Genomic DNA, 20,130 nt, shown 5'->3' with positions numbered 1-20,130 from the left:
CCTCTGATAGCATGTTTTCTCTCAGGCCGTGTTTTTCCAGACACTGTTTTCCTCGAAGATGATAACATCTTGTGTGAAATATGGTATGTGATGAACAGATGTGTCTTCTATGATCACCTCTGTTTGGCTGCTTTCCCTATCTCAAATGCAAGGTCAAGCAGAGAGGTGACTCCAAATCAGGAAGAGATTTGACTCTTGGAAGTTCATAATAACATTAAAACGACTCCTTGGTGAATAACAGAACATGTGAAGATTGTAGAATTATATAATTGTTTGGGTTGGAAGGGACCTTGAAGATCATTGAGTTCCAACCCCCCTGCTGTGGCCAGGGACACCTCCCACTGATGCAGGTTGTTCAAAGCCCCATCCAGCCTGGCCTTGAACACCCCCAGGGATGGGGCAGCCACAGCTTCCCTGGGCAACCTGGGCCAGGGCCTCACACTCTCATTGTGAAGAAATTCCTCCTAGTGTCTAGTCTAAATCTGCCCTTCTCCAGCTGATACCCGTTCCTTCTCGTCCCATCACCACAAGCCTTTATGAACAGTCCCTCCCCAGCTTTCTTGTAACCCCTTTCAGCTACTGGAAAGTCGCTATAAGATCTCTCTGGAACCTTCTCCAGGCTGAACAAGCCCAATTCTCAGCCTGTCCTCGTACAGGAGGTGCTCCAGCCCTCTGATCATCCTTGTAGCCTCCTCTCAACCCGCTCCAACAGCTCCGTATCTTTCATGGATCAGAAACGGCGTGACCAGCAGGGCCAGGGAGGTTCTTCTCCCTCTGGACTCGGCACTGGTGAGACCGCTCCTCGAATCCTGTGTTCAGTTCTGGGCCCCTCACCACAAGAAGGATGTTGAGGCTCTGGAGCGAGTCCAGAGAAGAGCAACGAAGCTGGTGAAGGGGCTGGAGAACAGGCCTTATGAGGAGCAGCTGAGAGAGCTGGGGGTGTTTAGCCTGGAGAAGAGGAGGCTGAGGGGAGACCTCATTGCTCTCTCCAACTACCTGAAAGGAGGTTGTGGAGAGGAGGGAGCTGGGCTCTTCTCCCAAGGGACGGGGGACAGGACGAGAGGGAATGGCCTCAAGCTCCGCCAGGGGAGGTTCAGGCTGGACATTAGGAAAAAATATTTCACAGAAAGGGTCATTGGTCCCTGGCAGAGGCTGCCCAGGGAGGGGGTTGAGTCACCTTCCCTGGAAGGGTTTAAGGCACAGGTGGACGAGGTGCTGAGGGACATGGGTTAGCGTTTGATGGGAATGGTTGGACTCAATGATCCGGTGGGTCTCTTCCAACCTGGTAATTCTAGGATTCTATGATTCTTATGCTGAGGATTCCAGAACTGGGCACAGGACTCCAGATAAGGTCTCACAAGAGAGGAACAGAACCTCCTCCCTCGCCCTGCTGGCCTCGCTTCTGATTTCTGGGAAAAAAATTACAGGTATGTACGTGAGTGGGAAAAGAGCCCAGCCCCAGCCCCCCCCCTCGCTGTGTCCCCCTTCGCCCCGCCCAGCCCCGCCCGAGGCCTCTCGCTTCCTGAGGCGCCAAAGCGACTCTCGCGAGAGCCGAGCGGCCCGCGCTGGGAGGGCGGGGCGGGAGCGCGTGCGGGGGGGCGGGGCCGCGCGCGGAGCACGCGACGGGCGTCGTGGCGGGCGGCGAGGTGGCTGCGTGGCGGGTCCCGCGCGCGGCGCTTCCCGAGGGCCACGGGGGCGGGGGGGGGGGGGGGGGAGGGTGAGAGAAGAAGAGAAGAGGTGGAGGAGGGAGAGGAGGAAGAAGAAGAGGGAGAGGAGGAAGGAGAGGAGGAAGAGGGAGAGGGAGAAGAGGAGGGAGAGGAGGAAGAAGTGGAGGGAGAAGAGGAGGGAAGAGGGAGAGGAGGAAGAACAGGAGGAAGAGAGAGAGGAAGAAGGAGAGGGAGGAGAGGAAGAAGGAGAGGGAGGAGAGGAAGAAGGAGAGGGAGAAGAGGAGGAGGGAGAGGGAGAACAGGAGGAGGGAGAGGAGGAAGTGGAGGGAGAAGAGGAAGTGGAGGAAGAAGGAGAGGGAGGAGAGGAAGAAGGAGAGGGAGGAGAGGAAGAAGGAGAGGGAGGAGAGGAAGAAGGAGAGGGAGGAGAGGAAGAAGGAGGAGGGAGAGGTGGAAGAAGAGGAGGAAGAGGGAGAGGAAGAAGTGGAGGGAGAAGAGGAAGTGGAGGGAGGAGGAAGAAGGAGAGGGAGGAGAGGAAGAAGGAGAGGAGGGAGAGGAGGAAGAAGAGGAAGGAGGGAGAGGTGGAAGAAGAGGAGGAAGAGGGAGAGGAAGAAGTGGAGGAAGAAGGAGAGGGAGGAGAGGAAGAAGGAGAGGGAGGAGAGGAAGAAGGAGAGGAGGGAGAGGTGGAAGAAGAGGAGGAAGAGGGAGAGGAAGAAGTAGAGGGAGAAGAGGAGGGGAAGGAGAGGAGAGGGAGAGAAAAGGAGGAGGAAGAGGAAGGAGAAGAGAAGGAGGGGAAAAAAGATGATGATGAGGAGGAGGGAGAACAGTTGGAAGAGGAGGAGGAGGAGAAGGGGAAAGAGGAGAAGGAGGGGGTTGAGCTTTGCTGGTGGGAAGCGGTGGCCATGCCAGCCTTATGGGGTTCCTTGCAGCTTTTGCTAAGGGATCTCGTGCCTCTCTGTTGTTGGGGAGAAAAGGCGAGGAGAAGCATGGGAGTGAGGCCAGGAGCCTGCTGAGAGCGAGCACATGAAGTTCTGACTAGCAGGGGGAGCAGTGCCCGCGCGTCCCCACGCGCTGGCCTTGGGAATGATGGCCTCATCCCCTTCTTCACCACAGGTACCTTGGGGTGTTCCAGGATCCACTGTCATGGATGAAGACATAGAGTACGGCAAAGGTACTGTGTGTAGGTCAGGTAGCTTTTAAAAAAACAAATGCATGCCTTACGCTTGAGAATAATGTCTTTTTTTCTTCTCTCCCTCAAGTTGAAGATGTTGTATGCAGCCATGTGGAGGATGCTGTGACGTTTTGGGCACAGGTGAATGTGGAGGACTGTTTGGTATTAACTGAGGTGTTCGAGATTTCTGTTCTCCCAAGTGATGGGATGGGAGGGAATGGCATCAGGCTGCGCCTGGGGAGGTTCAGATTGGATATTAGGAGGAACTTCTTCACTGAAAAGGTTACCAGGCACTGATACAGGCTGCCTAGGGAGGTGGTTGGGTCCCCATCCCTAGAAGTGTTAAAAAGATGGGTAAATGAAGTGCTTAGAGATGTGATTTTGTTGTGGACAGGTATGTTTGGGCTTTATGATCTCAAAGGTCTTTTCCAACTCAGTGATTTTATGATTATGTGATTATATGATCTTATCCCTGTTCCCCTATCAAGTTTTTGTACAAGTGAGAATAAATGATAGTGTTTGATGTTGGAGGGAAAAAAAATTAATTTAGATTTCAAAATTGTAAGTATTAGTGCTGCCTTTTAAACTGAAATCTATTATTCTTTTCTGAAATGTCAAAAGGAATTGTTTGTTCATCCCTTTGAATTGTGAGCTGAAAAAAAAATACATTGAGGGTTGAAATATTTGCTGTGGACTGGAGAACAACGTAGGAGTCAGGCAGAGCCTTGCTGGGGGTGGATCGCTCTGACAACTGAGCATTTGGGGCAGTTTCAATGAAGCTGGATGTGGAGATGGTTCAAAGGCGTGAGGAGCTTACAGGTTCTGTGTAGGTGGGCAGGAGGGTGTTTGGGAGGGTGGCAATGAGGAAAACCCAAGCCAAACGAAAACAATTTGTTTTCATTAATGTGGGAGGTACAGCAGGAAAAGGGGAAAATCCAGAAGGGGTATCAAACTTTGCCTTTCCTGTTTGGTCTGCTGGCTAATTGGTGTGTGTGCATATTAGCCAAGACCTGTGTAACATTGAGCCGGCTGGAGAGGGTAATGCTGTTTGTCCTTGGTAGGAATTTGGGGAGAGGAACCAAACTTCACTTACTCTATTTATGGAATAGCTTCTTCTAATAAAGGGATTTCTAGATATAACAGTTGTAGGTAATTCTCTTGTGTTCTTAACCTCTCCTGAGACTCTGTCACAATGTTTTATTTCTTATTGTAAAGTACAAAAGTTGGGAGTGTTCTTCTAAGGTTAGCGAAGTATTTAGTTGCACTGGTATTTTCTTTCATGCTCTGAGTTCCTTTCCTTTGCATTATGAGTAGAATGTTGGCTAATAAATGCCATGTTACTTGGACTGACCTGGTTCTACAGTGGTTCAGATATCAAATTTTAACTGGAAAGGCTCTGCTTCTCTCATCTGAACCAAAACCCTAGTCTTGCATGTAAAGACAACAATGGATTTGCTGGAGCTGTTGTCTCCTGTATTAAGGAAAGAAATAATATAACACCAATTACCTACTCAAATTTGTGAGGAAGGTTAAGATCTGCATACTGCTTTCAGAGCCTGATAATTAAACTGTTAAAAACATTCAGTGCACGTGCTTTTTTTCGGGTATGGTACCCGCCCCTGATCCATTCCATGAACTTTTGGAAGAAAGTTAGCGTGGGCTTAACAGTGCAGCTAAAACCATGCAGATTGAAAGCTTAAGGTGAGGCATTACTTGTCTCAACAGCAATGCGACAATTTTGATTTAAATTTTGGCTGTTATAAACCATCAAGCATCTATTAAAAGTGACAGTTAATAACTCATACCCTCTGTCCATGCTTTTTAGAATGTCAGTAGATGTAATGAGCTCTTGGAATTAAGTTGTGCACTGGCAGAAGCTTGTCCTAGTGCTAATGCAGTTCTTGGCAAACCTGATTTTAGCAAGGTAAGTAGGTTGTATAGATGCTGAGTTTGTTTTTCACCTGATGCAAAAGCCTCAATTCTGTGCAAACATTTACTTAGGTATTTTCTTTATCTTTGAATGTACTGTGGGATATATTATGTTATGATCTCTTTAAGAACCGCAGCCTTTCCTAGAGAAAATTCTTATTTTGTGTGAGCCAGTTGAAATCTTTGTGCACTAAAGACTTCGGCTAAATTGTGCAAGCATAGGGTTTTTTAACACTCAGGAAATACTATAGGAAGCTAATATACAGGGTGCTGAATTATCTTTTGTTGTCCAGTGTAGTGAGTTATCTTTAACAAAAGAGCAATGTTTTTTCAGAGAAGGGATTTTTTTGCTCCATCTCAACAAGTGTGGAAGATATTGCAAAAACCTGTAAAGTTAAATGTGCTGGACAAAGTAAGAAGGAAGCAGGGACATATTTAACGGCAGTTTTGTGACAAGCATATGAAGAGTGATGGCGACTTTTGATTTTGTGTGACCTACTGATGGTTTATTGTAGAGTAAGGTCTAAATAAAAAAAATTGTCTGCACTGTTTGTGTGTCCAGGACCTTCAAAATTCCTCTTGGAAGAAAATGCACCAGCAGCAAACCCATTGTGTATGTGAAGCGACTGGCTTCTTCCTTTGCCAGGCTTACTAAGCCGTCAGTGTCAATAAAATGTTGCAGCAATGCATTAACAGAAACCTGTGGGCATCTGGTGTGTAAATTGTTGGTGTTTTGTAGTTGCAAAATTGTCTTTGAGCTGTTATTGGAGTAGAGGATTGTGTTTTTGATGTATCTAGCATGTATTGCTTTGAGAGGTAGGATATCATGCATTAATTACTTTGGTTTTATGCTACTGTTGGGATATTTCTAGGAGAGTATGGAGGTAAGATTTGTACTCTATTACAAGTAACCATTTTGAGGAGGTATGTTTTTATTTTCAGTATGCTCTTAATCTTTTTTTTTTCATAATTTCCAGATTTATGGTGGGTGTTTTTCTGAAGATTCATGTTGGTACAGATGCACGGTGCAGCAAGTGATCAACAATGAAAAGGCAGGAAGTGTTTTCTAAAAGTCTTTAATCGTATATCGGTTCTACATGCAGGATGATAGTAATAAATGCTGCTCTTCTCTTTTTGACAATTCCTTTGTGAATGCATTTAAAACTAATGAATATACACGTGGGACATACAAATGACTTGCAGTTTTGAAAAATGCTGATGAAAAGACTGCACAACTTGTGAAGTGCTGTTTGTATATCTTAATAAAGAGATTCATGAGTGGTAGTTAGTGTTAAGCAATGTAATTCATTTTCAGAACTTTTGAGTGGTGAAAAAGCCAGCCTTTGTGTGATGAGTGATACAAATGATCTGAAAGAGCTGTTGATCAGCATTAAGTAAATGATACACAAGGCTAGTAGTTCCTATTTAAAATGATAATTTCTAAACAGGCTGGTTGGCTTGGGAACATTAGATTGCCGATGTGTCAATTGAAGAAAGTTTTCTATATTGCTTCTTAGTTGTAGGCCCTAGAGAAAGTAAAAATTGCCAGCAAAGATCTGTTTTGTTACTTCAGGTTTCGTCACTAATCTCTTGGGCAGGTGCTAACTTAAGAGATTCTTTAACTTGATTCCTTTCTCTGCAGGGTATCAAGGTTTAGCCTATGAGATTCTGATCTCTCCAGTGTGCGCGAGTGTTAGAATGCTTGTGTTCTAGGAGTTGTCAGCACGTGTTTCTGTAGGAGTGTAGCCTCTCTTGATTTATATTTTATATTGTTGCAGTGTCAGGTATTGTACATTGACTATGGAAATTCTGAGGTTCTGAATAGATCAGACATAGTTGAAATCCCACCCAATTTGCAATGTCCGGGTGTTGCCAAGAAGTACAGACTCTGGGGACTGCAGATACCAACTTGTCAAAACTTGAACATGTTTAACCAGGTGAGTAACAGATTTTGAAGTGTTTAGACTCACCAGGAGGAATCTTCTAAGAGTTGGATGAATAACTGAAGGCAGGGTGCACTGGGAGGGACTGTCTGATCTGTTGGCCTGAACTAGAAACTAAAATAGTTTTGTTAAAAATCGTTCATGTTGTGCAGCGGGGGGGTGTGATTTTTCAGAGTGCACTTTTGCCATCTTCAGAGCCTCAGGTTTATTTCTGACTGACTCAGATTTTTTTTCTGGCACTGAAGAAACAAAGTATCTTTGATTTTTTTTTTTTTTTTCCCTTCAGAGGGAAAAGTATCTCCCTTGGTCACAGAACCTGCAGTAAATTCACTGACATCTGTGAGCTGCTTGAATACCGTACTGAGTACTCTACAAAAATTCGGTCAGGAGAGGGAGTAGCAGGTGAATGTGAATGATAGTAGGAGCTCTGTTATCACTGGCCAGCAATGAACATAGTAAGGCTGATGCCAGCACGTCTGGTAAAATCTTTGAACCCTCTTGAATGGCACTGGTGACCATTGGTGGAGCTTTACTAGTGGTGGTTTTGCTTTCTGGGACATCATTTCCAGTCTTAATGGCGTGCTCATCTCTGTGGTCCTACTGACAGTGCTTCATGTAATTACTTAAGACGGCCAAAACCCTCTCCTATCAGTTCCCTGGGGTTTTGTTTGTGCGTTGGTTTTTGAACAGTTCTTGTTGCTTGAGGTAGAGCTTTTGTTCCTAGCTCCACGTAGCTTTCCTGCTCTCACCCCTTCCATTCCTGATTTTCAGCAAAGCCAGCTTGTCTTCAGAAGTGCTGGGACTAAACCAAGAAAACCTTGTTAATTGTAACTTTATCGCAGATTTCTTGTGAAGTTCTTGAGTGCATTCACTAGTCTTTCAAAGCTGTTTTTCTTTGTTACTGATGAAACTGATAGCTGCCAACTCTGGCAGTTCCTGATTACCAAATGAGTAGTTTCAGTAGGGTAGGGTTCCATAAGGTAGGTACACGTAATTTATTTGTCACTATGTTCTGTTTCAACTTCTGGACCATTTATTGAAAGGCTGTTAAACAATGTAATAATTACATTTTTTTAAATTTAATTTTTTATGGTACTGTTAAATAGTTTTTCTAGTATCCTCTAAAAGACTTCGATAATCTGGTTGCCAACTTCTATTGAGAGTTGATGGGGCACTGGACTTTTGTCACTTATAAATGTTACTGAATTTTTCAAAGCTGTACAGTAAGGGAGAACTATTGGTATTGAAGTCCAATCTGACATTGACAGTGATTAGATCAGGTACAGCTGTAGTTGTACAGATACAGCATTCTTTCAGAATAAATGTGTTTGAGTCACACAGGTAAGGCTTACATTTTTGGGTTTTGGTCTTAAACATGTTTGGTTTTTATCTTACAAAAAAGAGACTGAACACTAAAGTGTTCAGTACACAATTTCATCGTATTTTTATTTTACAGGGGAGGAAGTTCCTGAGCAGCCTAATTTTTGAAAAAGATATAAAAGTACATTACAGAACCAAGCAGAGAGATGGTACCATTATTGCCCAGGCAGAATATGAAAAAGTAGATATTGGTGAAGAGGTGGCCAAGGCAGGGTTTGCTGAAAAATGCACATCCTCAGGAAACACCGAAGATGCGGAAGAGAGAAAAGTAGATGGCATGCAAAACCAACATTGGAAGATAAATCTTCCATTACCAGGGTGGACAACCAGATCTGGTTATGTGTTGTACAGTATCCCAGAAAAATGCCCTGACAAAGTAGCTGCCAGCGCAAGGGATCAGGATTCTACTGGAAACCATGTATTTGCCCCAAAGTAAGGCATTGGGATGCCATCGAAAACTTCTGAGTGCTCGGATTACCGTAGTTGCTGGGATGTGGGTATATGAGAAGGTGGAAGGGTATCTAAAATAATAAATTCAGTTTCTGTCTTTCCAGCATGAAGTAATAATACTGGTACTCAACGGAAGGGAAGTATGTGTGATTCTCTGTGTGTGTCCATGCTGTCGTGATGGGAATCAGAACATTAATCTGTAGAAAGCTGTTCGTTAGTTTTGTCACTGGTTGGATAGCTTGTTCTTTCTTGTTAGATTTCCAGAGACAGACTGTTCTCGTGTATCTTAAGGAAGAACTATCAGCTAGTAAGCAGAGGGAAAGATAGTGGACAGCTTAGTGGAAAGTGAAATTTGTAGGACATCGGGCCTCTAGCGGATTTTGCAGTGACAGGCAATGCAATGATACTTGTTTTGGCATCTGTGTAATTTCCATAGGCTTCTCATTGAGACTTTCTGTAGCTATCGCCGATTTATTTGCCTCTATTAAAAACTCACCTGGACACAAGTGTGGAAGTACACTAACCTAGCAGGACAAACACGTTTTGGTGATTTATTTGTGTAGGCATTTAACAGCATGTTGTTGTAAGAAATAAAGCCAGCAGTCACAGTTCGAGGTGAGCTTTAGGGGATAATGATGTCTCTGCAACTTGTAATTACATTGACAAGAGGTGGTGGTAAGTTGGCAGTTACAGTTGTTCTCAGAAATCTTTTTAAAGAGGCTCGTCGTACAGTTGCTAGGATTGCCATGGCAACAGGCTGCTGAGAAGAATGTTTGTGGGTGGGAAAGATGGTATTTGGCATTCAGAAAGTTGAGATGATGTAAGAAGAAATGTTCTCCAAAAAAACTTCTTTAGAATTTGTTGATGTTCCGTGATTTGAGCTTCTTGAACATTATAATGAATCACCTGAAGACACGCCCTTCCATGTACCAGCATGGTACACAAATCTAGTTTATACTTAGATCATTTAGGCAAGTCTGTGCTGTTAACAAACATAAAATATTAAATGAAATGCATGCTAAAAGGAAACGAGGTGCTCTTCGCATAAGTCTGAGTTTATAGTAATGGATCTCATCCTGAATTAGTTTGATATTCTGAGCTGCCTGTTTTATGAGTTATAGATATGCTCAGAATCTGATTTTAAAGAAGAGAGAGCAGTTATAGCCTAGGGTGATACACCTGCAAAGGCAGCTGAGAGAGAAGGAAGCTAGGATGTAACCAAAGCCATGCAGTTGAGGATGAAGTTGATGTGGGGTCTAGTGGAGCTTTGGTACCGTACAGTACTGTCTCTGTCACTGGCTTCATGTCACTCTTCTTTGTTGTAAAAATAACTTTTAGGGTATAGATCCAAAACGTTAAAGTGCTTTGGTTTGTTTAGTACGTAGCAGTTTTGAATTACAGTGGACCTTGCCTTTTCAGGGTCTGCAGTGTGGTATGGTAAGATGGTTTTTGGATGGGAAAGACTTGAGTTCATGACTGTGAAAACAGATGAAAGGGTTGTCTTCAAATGATTTATTGTTTTCCTCTGTGTTGTATAACAGTCCTTGTAATGACTAGTGTGGATAGGGATACAAATTCTGTAGAAGTAAAGCATGATTGTGTAGGTGCTTCTGCAGGCTTTTTGATGTTATATTCTGTAGTTGTTACTGAAATTACAATAGCATGAAGAAATGCATATTGTGTTTTGTTGTGGTTCTTTTTTTAATTAATACCCCTTAATTTCTAAAAGGGAAAAAGTGCTAGTTTCTGCATCAGCGCCAGACACCAGCTTGGCACAAATAAAACCAGATCAGAATTCGTGTGAGCTTCTGAGAAGGGAGAATGTAAATCTCCTGCAGAGACAGGAAGAACTAGAACTGAAGGTTCAGAAGCTGAAACGTGAACTTAAGGTATGTGGAAGTGTGAAGAGGGCTCGTCTGTCCTCATGTTTCTGACAATGCTTGCTGCTGGATGCTGCTGGTTAGGATGTAGGAGTTCAGTTTGAATGTGGAGTTTTGCACTTTGCAATTAAAAACATGCGTTGTGTATAAGGATGTAATCCTTTCTTCACTAACTTAGAGGGAAAACCAGCTTTCTGTGCGTTGGGCTGAAAGTTCCTAAGCATCACAGAAGCTGTGGAATTTTAGAAATGGTTAAAAACTATTGTTTCCATAATTGCTGCTTAATAGAAAAGATGCTTATGTTTCTTGCCAGGGGAAGTTCGTAGCACTCCCTGAGAAGCACAATACATAGTAGTAGTTTCTGATAGGCTTAAAAATGCTGTGCATGGTTTTAAGTGCGATAAACAGCAGTAGTAAGAAAAGATTGTGTGAAAGGATGCTCTCATGAATTCAGAAAAATGTTGTGCAAGCTCTTATCCCTATAGATAGGAAAGGAAAATTTGCTGTTGTGTAAATGCCTGTGACAATTCAGAAAACTGATCTTGCCCATAGTTGTTTCCCTTTTCCTTCCACCTGAATAGAACTGCTCGTAGCCAGCTTTGCTTCTCAGTTACCTCTGCCTAGAACGCTTGGGATTCTATATATATACTAACTGTCATTGCACAGGTTCCCCATCAACTGAAGACAGGAGGTTTGTGCACTTCTGTGCAAACTAAATTAACAAGCAATAGAAAATATGCCTACAGCTAAGAAAAAATACTTGAATTCAAGGAATTCTTAGAAGCCTTTCTTAAGTATAGACTGGTGGGGGTTTTTTTTTAAGCTGTTTTCTACAAATTTTAATTACTTTTTTTTTTGTGTGTTGAATGTAATTAAACTGGTTTGAAAGAAAAGGTTGTAGATATTCTTTTAAGTAAGAAAATATTTGTTCCCTGCTAAAAGCACTATGGTAGACAGTGATTTGTTCTAGAAGGGTGATGTGTGGGGTACTTAAAAAAACACCCTGCAGCCGTGAGTTTGGATGCTCATCTGCAAATACAAAACTATTTAAATCTTTTTCTTTTTCTTTTTTTTGTTCGTTTGTTGATGGGTTTTTTAATATGCTGTGAGTATGAAAGGCGAACAAATCTCTTCTGTTACCTAAAGTGAGTTTATAAAGCATCTCTGTGGTATGAGAGCAAGACTTTTCAGATGCAGGTTGTCTCTTGAGGAATATGGCCTTAAGTGGTGTGTGGGCTTTTTTTGGTTCCATATTTTGTCTTGAGAATATTCCTTGTAGGAAAGGTCAGGATGGGTTGTGCATGCAGCCAGGGTTTTTGTTTTGCCATGCCATTTGAAGGTCTGGTGGTGGTGAGAGTAAGAAGTTTAATGAGGTCCTGGACTTTAGTTTCCCTGGACTAGTGGGTAGGAATTTTTCAGCAAAGAAAGAAAAAATTCCATGTTGTCTGAAGGTTTGCTGGCAAATGGGCAGTAATTGAAGAAATACACTTGAACACATCACGGCTGAAATGAGAGGAAGGAAACGAACAATTAACCTTTAAGAAGCTATTAAAATAAAATTATTCTCATTGTATGTATATCTTTCTAGGCATTTTAAGTGTTTTGAAGAGGGCCAGCTCTGTGCGTATGCATGTGCGTGTGTGTTTATCCCTACTTTTCAAAAGTCTAAATTATGATCTGCACTTTAGTAACCCTGACTGACTGTTGATCTGCCTTTACTTCTCTTTGTTAATTGCTCCAAAAATGATGAATAAATCAGAGAGAGAAGGAAGCATCCAAGAAGACTGCTAAAAGTTGTGAGGAAACCCTGCGTACTTCTTTTGTAACGAAGATGAGAAGTTTGGCTGCTATGGTGAAGACACTGAAACAAGTTAGGTGTGTATTTTTTTTCTAAAATAGTATTATTTGTCATTGTCCACTTTATCTCTTGAAGTCATGCATGGTTTTTTGTTTCCCAAAAGTTTTGTTTCGTTAATTTTATAAGCAAAATGTAGTGTTGTGTACTGAGGGGAGTATTTCCCTAAAGTAAGGCTGAAACCTGAGCTTTTCTGGAAGCTAACTGAAGAATATGTGTTGTCTTTCTCAGCATTTATCAGATGGCTTCTGTTCACTTCTGGTCCTTTACTATAGCTGTTGCAAGGAAAGCTTTCAGTTCCATTGTTGAGGAAGATACTAATTAGTAAATGCAGCTAGTTGTTAAACGTAACTGGGTAGTCTGGGTTCCTTGGGTATTGGTAATTGCTGTGGGAGGTATATCTCTTCGGATAGCCCAAATTACAGTTTCAAAAGAAAAGACAAGCGGGAAGAAGACTTGAAACAGAAAAAGCCATCAGCTCCTTTAAGAAGGAATATACATATTGGGGTGTGTGTGGAAGATGAGTTAGAAAAAATGCCAAGGAAGGAAAAAGGGCAAATGGGTAATTAGAAGCAGGAGAGAATTTCCATGCCCAGCCTTGTCAATACTGAAGTATAATGAATGTATTCTTGGTCCTTCTTCCTTCCTCAAAAAAAACATTCTACAGCTGAATGAGACAAATTATTTGCTGCTACCTGAAAGAAACTAAGTTGTTAACATGGCAGGTGCTATCTCAAAATCTGTATGTTCTCAGGGTTCTGAATAGTGTTGCTTCTTAAAATACTAAAGTTCTGGGGAAGAAATCCTGGAAAAATATTTTTTTCCTCCTTACAACTTAGACAAACAAGTACGAGCAGTCATTTCGTGGAGCAACTCTCACAAGCCATAGAAGTAGTTACAGAAGGACGTCTCACTGTTCCGTGTTCCTTGGAAAAACTGCAGAAGATCTGGACAGAGTATGACTTGGCTCAAGAGAGGATTCGGTTATGCAGCAATGCGGTAGGTTGGATTTTTTTTTTTTCAAGATCTGTAACAACTATTGATAGAGTATTTTAGTTTTATAAGTGTAGCTGGACAGCATGAGCACAGCATGGAAGTCCTTTGCTAGATAACGTTTGAGGCTTTGCTACATTTGCCACAACTGATGTACTTGTGAAGTTATTTTTTGTGTTAAATGTGGACTCTTGGTTTTGTGAAGAAGTCTAAGGAAATCAGAACGCTGTAGCCGAAGGGTTTGTGTTCAGTAATAACTGTGAGAAACCACTTCAGCTGTGCAGCTGCAGTGTCTGTCTTTAAAACCCTTTGTTAAAGCAGCGTGCTGCTGCTCCGTGTACGATTCCCTCACACGATTCCCTCACATGGGGAGTCTTGGGAGAGAGGTACGCAAATACAGTTGTGGAGCAAAGTGGACTTCTGTAGAAGAAAGCTGCCATCTAGCGCAACTTCTCTGCAACCACGGATCTGAAAAAGCCAGCCAGCATGAGTGTGTTCATAAGGATGGTTGTATACTGCGTCTCTCGTGTGTGGTGACGCTGCGTTCGGCAGCAGGAAGGTTCCTTGGTCCGTGGCAGGCGTGAAGGGATGGGAGTTGGGATCCATGCTGGGATCATGACAACAGATGTGTTGTGACTGTTCTCAGGTATAACCTAAGACATTTTAAGCATGTTTGCCTAAGAAGTATTGCTGTATTATACCAAATTTAACAGCTCATGAAATGGACTAGCACATAATGAGCCGTGAAGAGAACCTAAGTAAGTTCTGTGGTTGGTTGTGTAGGGAAAGCTATTAAAATGTCTACACCATGGCATGCATGTGATTGCTGTAGGTGAAAAGAAGCTGGTTTTAGTAAACAAAAGGAAGTCAAATGCTTAAACTTGACAACTTTAAGATAAGTGTTAATAAGCAGATGACATTTTAGTGTTACATCTTGTGTAGGGGAGCAATCATAGAATAGTTTGGGTTGGAAAGGACCTTAAAGATCATCTAGTTCCAACTCCCACTGTGGTGGGCAGGGACACCTCCCTCTAGATGAGCCTCCCCAAGGTCCCATCCAGCCCGGCCTTGAACATGTAGAATAGCAACGCATAGAATAGCTACACTGCAAAATGCCCAGGAGCCAGAGCTCCTTAGGGATTCACATACTTTCCTCAGGCAACTGTCTCATCCTGCGTGAAATAGTAGCGGTTGAAGTTTTCTGAAGATTACATGGGCTGGTTGAGCACAAGTGGGTCTGAGTTGTTCGATCCTTGTTAAACAACTGCAGACAAGTAAAGCAAAGCCATCTTAGAACTTGTTTTTGCCCCCCTTGTTCAGTTTTACTTTGACTCAGTTGGACTGGGATTAAAGAGTAAGAAAACAATGTGGACAAGAGTTGGGACAGATGCAAGTACAGTGGAGTGACTGGGGAGACTCAAAGTTTTCATTCAAAGAGGAGAAGGTTGCTGTGGTGTCATTCAGCTGGCAGTGTGGGGGTTGATTTTTTTTCTTTTCTTTTTTTTTTTGAGTCACCAACCCCAACAAATAGCATTCTTCCCTGAGAAACATTATAAAAAGAGGTTTCATTCTTGAAGATTGCTTGAGGTTTTACTGGTGGATTAATTTGTTGGAATGTGTTGGACAGTCTGGACATTGTCACCCATTTCAGTTGTGAATGGCTAACAGTGAAGTCACATCTGCATGCTGCGTTATAGCGTGCTACATTGTCAAAATAGTTGAAATGCTGCTAAAATGAGCTTATAGCACTATTCTGCTTCTGGTAGCTCCACGCGGGTTTGTGTAGCTCTGTGGTGTTTCATGTTGGCAAGGTGTGGTCTCACACAGGGTTTGAAAACTAGTTTTGTTCAGAAATCAGCACCCCACCCCCCCCAATTCTGATGTTGTTCCTGGTTGCCCAAGCTAAGGTGTAAATGAGCGGTGGCATGAAATCTCGTATAACGTTTCAAGAGCACGTTGTTGTAAAAAAAAAAATGAAAAAAGAATCCTGCTATCTGAAGAGAGGAAGTTGTCATGGTAGCATCACCAATGGTTTAAACTGGGGAAAATAAAGAAGACACGAGTTCTGCTGGATGTCAGGTATACATCCCAGACTGCTGCAGAGGGTGTGCAAGTGGGAATGTGTTGAAGTGTAAAGCTCCCTGCAGAATTAATTTAGTTTTCAAGACAAATTGGTAGCAGCTGGAAGGAGGACGTCTCAAGGCTCTTGTGGAAATTGTCTGCAGTATTTTGAAGACTTTGGTAGGTGAAGGGCGCAGAACAGGAGTTACAGTTGCATCACACAACAGCTGTGGGACCACAAAGGCGGTGTGACTTTGCTTTTTCCCTGAGAATCATTTTGATTTTGAAAGATCTGTCTCAAACATGTTTCAAACATGTAACGGAATCTTGGCAACTGCATTTTCAAATACAAGAACTGTCCAGGATGCCCACAGTAAAAGGTGTGCTTGCTATTCTGCTCATCATCTCTACTTAAATTATTCTGACTGTGGATGGGCTAACAAACAGCACAACTGAATATGTTCATGTCACTGACTTGGTTTCTTGCTCAGTTAAAATGAGATGCATGTAAATCCAGTGTACAAGAAGCCCAGTGAACCCAACCAGATGGATGAAATAGCTGGCTATTAAATCGTAGCAAACTGTTAACTGATTTTGCTTAATCTGTCAACCCAGCTGTCAAAATTGGTTTTACTGAATTAAATCTTACTATTCAGTTGCCTAAGCAATGTGCTATTCCTTTAACTTCCCTGAAGCGCTGATGCCCTCTCTCAATGTCACAAGGCTCATTTGTTTGTAAGCTCTTGAAAGTGGACACCATCTTGCTTTGGGGGAAACCTAATGCATCTTAAACAAATATCACAGACGTGAGTAAACCTGAGTGCAGTTTGGGAGTAAATGGCCTTCCAGTTTTCATTGTCTGTACTTCCTTAGTTGGCTTACGCTGGTTTAACTGGGTCTGTCCTACATGCTGCCCCCAGAATGAAGAAGGGTGACTGGAGCATTTGTTTTTAATAAGGTATTTAAGTAACATATATCTTGGAAATGTAGGAAGATAATCAGTAGACTGATTAATCAGTACAGGGGCATGGTGTGTATGGAAATAACAAAGGTTGTTCTTCTGGAGTGGAAATGCTTAAAAATATATTAAAAAATAATCATAGAATTTGATCTAAATTCTCTGTCCAAATAGGAAGGTACGGGTGTTCTTGTGTTCTCACTCGGTAGTTTGTTCCCAGCAAAAGTCACTTGGAATACTTGTCCAAGTTTCTCTAGGCGGTTAATCAGTGATGGGGTTGGGGTTCCAACCGTCTGCTGTGTTGCCGTAGAAGTGATGCTGTAGAAAACACAGCCTTGAGTTTTCTGATAAAGTCCCTAGTGGTGAGGGTGCGCTGGCTTATTTATTTACGTGCAACAAAGCTGGTGAAAGGGCTGGAGAACAGGCCTTATGAGGAGCGGCTGAGAGAGCTGGGGTTGTTTAGCCTGGAGAAGAGGAGGCTGAGGGGTGACCTCATTGCTCTCTACAACTACCTGAAAGGAGGTTGTAGAGAGGAGGGTGCTGGCCTCTTCTCCCAAGTGACAGGGGACAGGACAAGAGGGAATGGCCTCAAGCTCCGACAGGGGAGGTTTAGGCTAGACGTTAGGAAAAAATTCTTTACAGAAAGGGTCATTGGTCCCTGGCAGAGGCTGCCCAGGGAGGTGGTTGAGTCACCTTCCCTGGAGGTGTTTAAGGCACGGGTGGACGAGGTGCTGAGGGACATGGTTTAGTGTTTGGTAGGAACGGTTGGACTCGGTGATCCGGTGGGTCTCTTCCAACCTGGTTATTCTGTGATTCTGTGATTCTGGGTCTTCGTCACTTAACCAGCTCTCCTATGAAATGTTACTGAGAGGATGGTAGCTTTACAGATGAAAAAACAGAGACAATTAGAAGTTCCCCCGATGGCTATGTAGGCAGATGCTTATAGCAGCCTGTAATACAAATTCTGACTTCTCAGTCAATGTAGATAAAATTTTACGGGTGAGTTGTTTAATTTATGATTTTGTTTTAGAAATGCATTGGAGACTGTAGTGTACATATTTAGCATTTTTGTGGGAAGGATGGAAAAGTAATCATGCCAATATTTAAAAAAGGGAAAGTACTCATTTGGTCATTTAAAAATAAAAAAATAAGGTGGGGAAGAGTGGGATAAACAGAGCCATTTATTGAGGATACTGATGCCAGAGCTAGTTTTATCTATTCTGTGTACTGCAAAGTGGTAACTTGAACTAAAGGGAGCCAAAAACTGAGTCCAAAAGTAGAAGTAGGCTCTAAAAAGTGGTTAGAACTTATTCGAGGAGGAGGATTCTTTTTTATTCTCTTGCTTATGAGGTCATTAAGTCACACTAAAGCAAGAATGCATTGATGAGGTGATTGCACTATAGGTATACTTGGTGGGGAGGTGGTTGAGTCACCATCCCTGGAGGTGTTTAAAAAGACTGGTGGATGAGGTGCTCAGGGACATAGTTTACTGGCAGATAGGAATGGTTGGACTTGATGATCCAAGAGGTCTTTTCCAACCTGGTGATTCTATGTTTCTGTATCCTGCTCCTATGTATTTCCATAAGTGTTGCTGTAGTTACCAGAAACAAAATGATAAGCTAGCTTGACATTTAGCATGCCAGGTCTGGTGGTTGGGTGGAATTGAGTTTGGGTTGTTAGTGGAGTTGTTTTATTGAGAGATATAAGATGGACGAGGCGTAAAATAAACTTTGTGGTTTGAGGAGCCTTTAGCCTGTTCTAAAGCTGCTTAATTCTACTGTTTGTTGTTGTAAGGAGCTCACGTCTTTGTAAAGCAGCACATTGACAGTATTTTAACAGCTTAACTCTGAAGCAAACTCTGTGAAGTTACTCTTATTTAACAGGCATTATCTGAGCCATGAACTGTCACGTGTACCCAATTAAATAGCAGACACCGCAAAGAGACTTGTTCTGTGGCTTCCCAGCCATCTGTTGAGTTCCTGGATTGTCATTTAGCCATGAGCAGACTGCTAAGTGTACTCCAGTGTTTGAACGGGTATTAATTGGCGTTTGGTGGCCTGGTTGAATCTCCTACTACATTAAGTCTCTGTTGCTCTAGTTTTTGAAGTAATATTCTGCAGAAATCCTGCCTTATAAAGGAATAAAGACCTCTTGTCAGAAAGAACATTTTTTTTGTGCAGTGCATTACAGTATTTTTTTTTTTTACAAACTACCTCCTGTCTTATGCAGGTAAAAGCAGGAACTCTGTAAAGGTTGTGTGTGCTTTTGGTCACCTGAGATGCCCTAAAAGTGCAGAAGTTTTTGCTGTTTCGTGTTCTTAACTGCTGAAACAAGACATTGTGTTTACCTTCTATAGCAAGGCTTAATCCACTGATTTTTATTATCCTTCCCACTAATATCTGGCTGAATTACAATATTAGTTCAATTGCTAGTTTAAATTTTGTAGCAGTGTATGCTGCAACTTGGAATTTTATTTTTAGTTGGGGTTTATCCATCTTTCAATTTCCAGCCATCGGATCTCATTCTGCCCTTTTCTGTAACAGGCAAAAGGTTTCTAGTCTGTCTTCCCTGGATACTTAGAAACTCTTGATGAAGTCAACTTCTAAGCTTTCACTGGCTAATTTAATTTAGAAACTCTGAAAACCAGTGTTTGTGTATACATCCTTATATTGCAGATATGTTTCTATTACATATTGCTTGTCAGCAGGAAGCCTTCATTCGGCTGTTCTTTGGCTCCGTGTGAAACTGATATTAGTGCCGTGATTAACTCCGTTTTCTGCTTCTTTACTAATTGCCTTCCACACTGGACTCTACAAGGTTTTTGGGGTGGGGAAAGGAATGCGTGTCAGAACAGTGACTTACAGCTACGTAAGTAATTTTACTTGCTTTTTCATTTTTAGAGACAGATGTTGAAGGCAATAGCAAATCTTTTACAGCAGTTCTGTAAAGCTGTAGTTTGGTCTTCCATCTTCATGTGTATTTTCATATTTCTCTGGGTGTGCTGGGTTAAGTCACTGTCGCAAGAACACTGCAAGTATGCTTCTGAGTAACTTCCTTCAACCATTTTGAAAGCCTTGGTTCTGATCATTTAGGTACATTGTCTGATGGGAATATGAGGTTCCTCTCCCATTAGTGGAACTAATCTTGCCAGTCATGCAAGGGAAACTTTGCTTTTGTTTCTGGGAAATTATTAATGATCTTACTGCACATTATCAGCAGGGAGTGTGCAGGTTATCTGTCTTTCCTGCTGGAAGGCAAGGAAAAAATTGGTAAAGTTTTTTTGATTCTAGGATGTTCTTCTGCAGCCAGAAGTTTTTTGCAGTCTGACTTTCTGGATGTAATTTGGCATGTATAGAAGCGTGGATAATCCCAGTTTCTGTAATATTATAACAAACTGTTGGACAGCTGGGACATTTTAAGTTTACAAGTGACAGTAAAGACTCCTACTGTTATCATCAACAGCCCTGTAGAAACTATTTCTTTAGTCGTCTTGTAAGTAATATTTTTACCCTGTAAAGAATGCTGTATTTTGCAAGGTGGTCATGTCTAGGAGTAGAGGTTAAAAACAAAATATGCTTTCTTACTCATTTCCAGTCAGGCATGTATCGTACCGATCATACTTCGCAGAGATCAATGCTATTTTGCGTCACTTTTCATATTGTGTATGTGGCGTTTGGGGGTGAGTTGCTGATGTGCTTTTCCTTCTGCAAAGGATGAAAGAGATGAATTCATTGCGAAGAGAGATGAGATACGGCAGAACTTGTATTCAGCAGTGGAAGAATTAATTTTGGAAGTGGATCAACTGCCCCTCTCTGAGCGCTCAAGAAAGTTACAGGTAAGGAGGTT

General features: G+C 42.3%; 1 protein-coding gene across 1 annotated transcript in view; it reads left to right on the top strand.

The window, feature by feature from the left end:
• The first annotated feature begins 2,750 nt into the window (after positions 1-2,750).
• The window catches only part of STK31 (serine/threonine kinase 31), a 38,912-nt gene continuing 21,532 nt past the window's right edge, over positions 2,751-20,130 (top strand). Inside the window, 10 exon segments of the mRNA XM_069860400.1 lie at positions 2,751-2,835; positions 2,924-2,976; positions 4,661-4,759; positions 5,742-5,816; positions 6,543-6,701; positions 8,164-8,519; positions 10,267-10,426; positions 12,177-12,292; positions 13,112-13,271; positions 19,997-20,119. Of these exon segments, the coding sequence (XP_069716501.1) occupies positions 2,751-2,835; positions 2,924-2,976; positions 4,661-4,759; positions 5,742-5,816; positions 6,543-6,701; positions 8,164-8,519; positions 10,267-10,426; positions 12,177-12,292; positions 13,112-13,271; positions 19,997-20,119 (1,386 nt within the window).

Source organism: Phaenicophaeus curvirostris, chromosome 6 (assembly GCF_032191515.1).
Source record: "Phaenicophaeus curvirostris isolate KB17595 chromosome 6, BPBGC_Pcur_1.0, whole genome shotgun sequence".
NCBI lineage: Eukaryota > Metazoa > Chordata > Aves > Cuculiformes > Cuculidae > Phaenicophaeus > Phaenicophaeus curvirostris.
The sequence above is the reverse complement of the archived record's forward strand: the minus strand, read 5'-3'. Positions and strand labels throughout refer to the sequence as shown.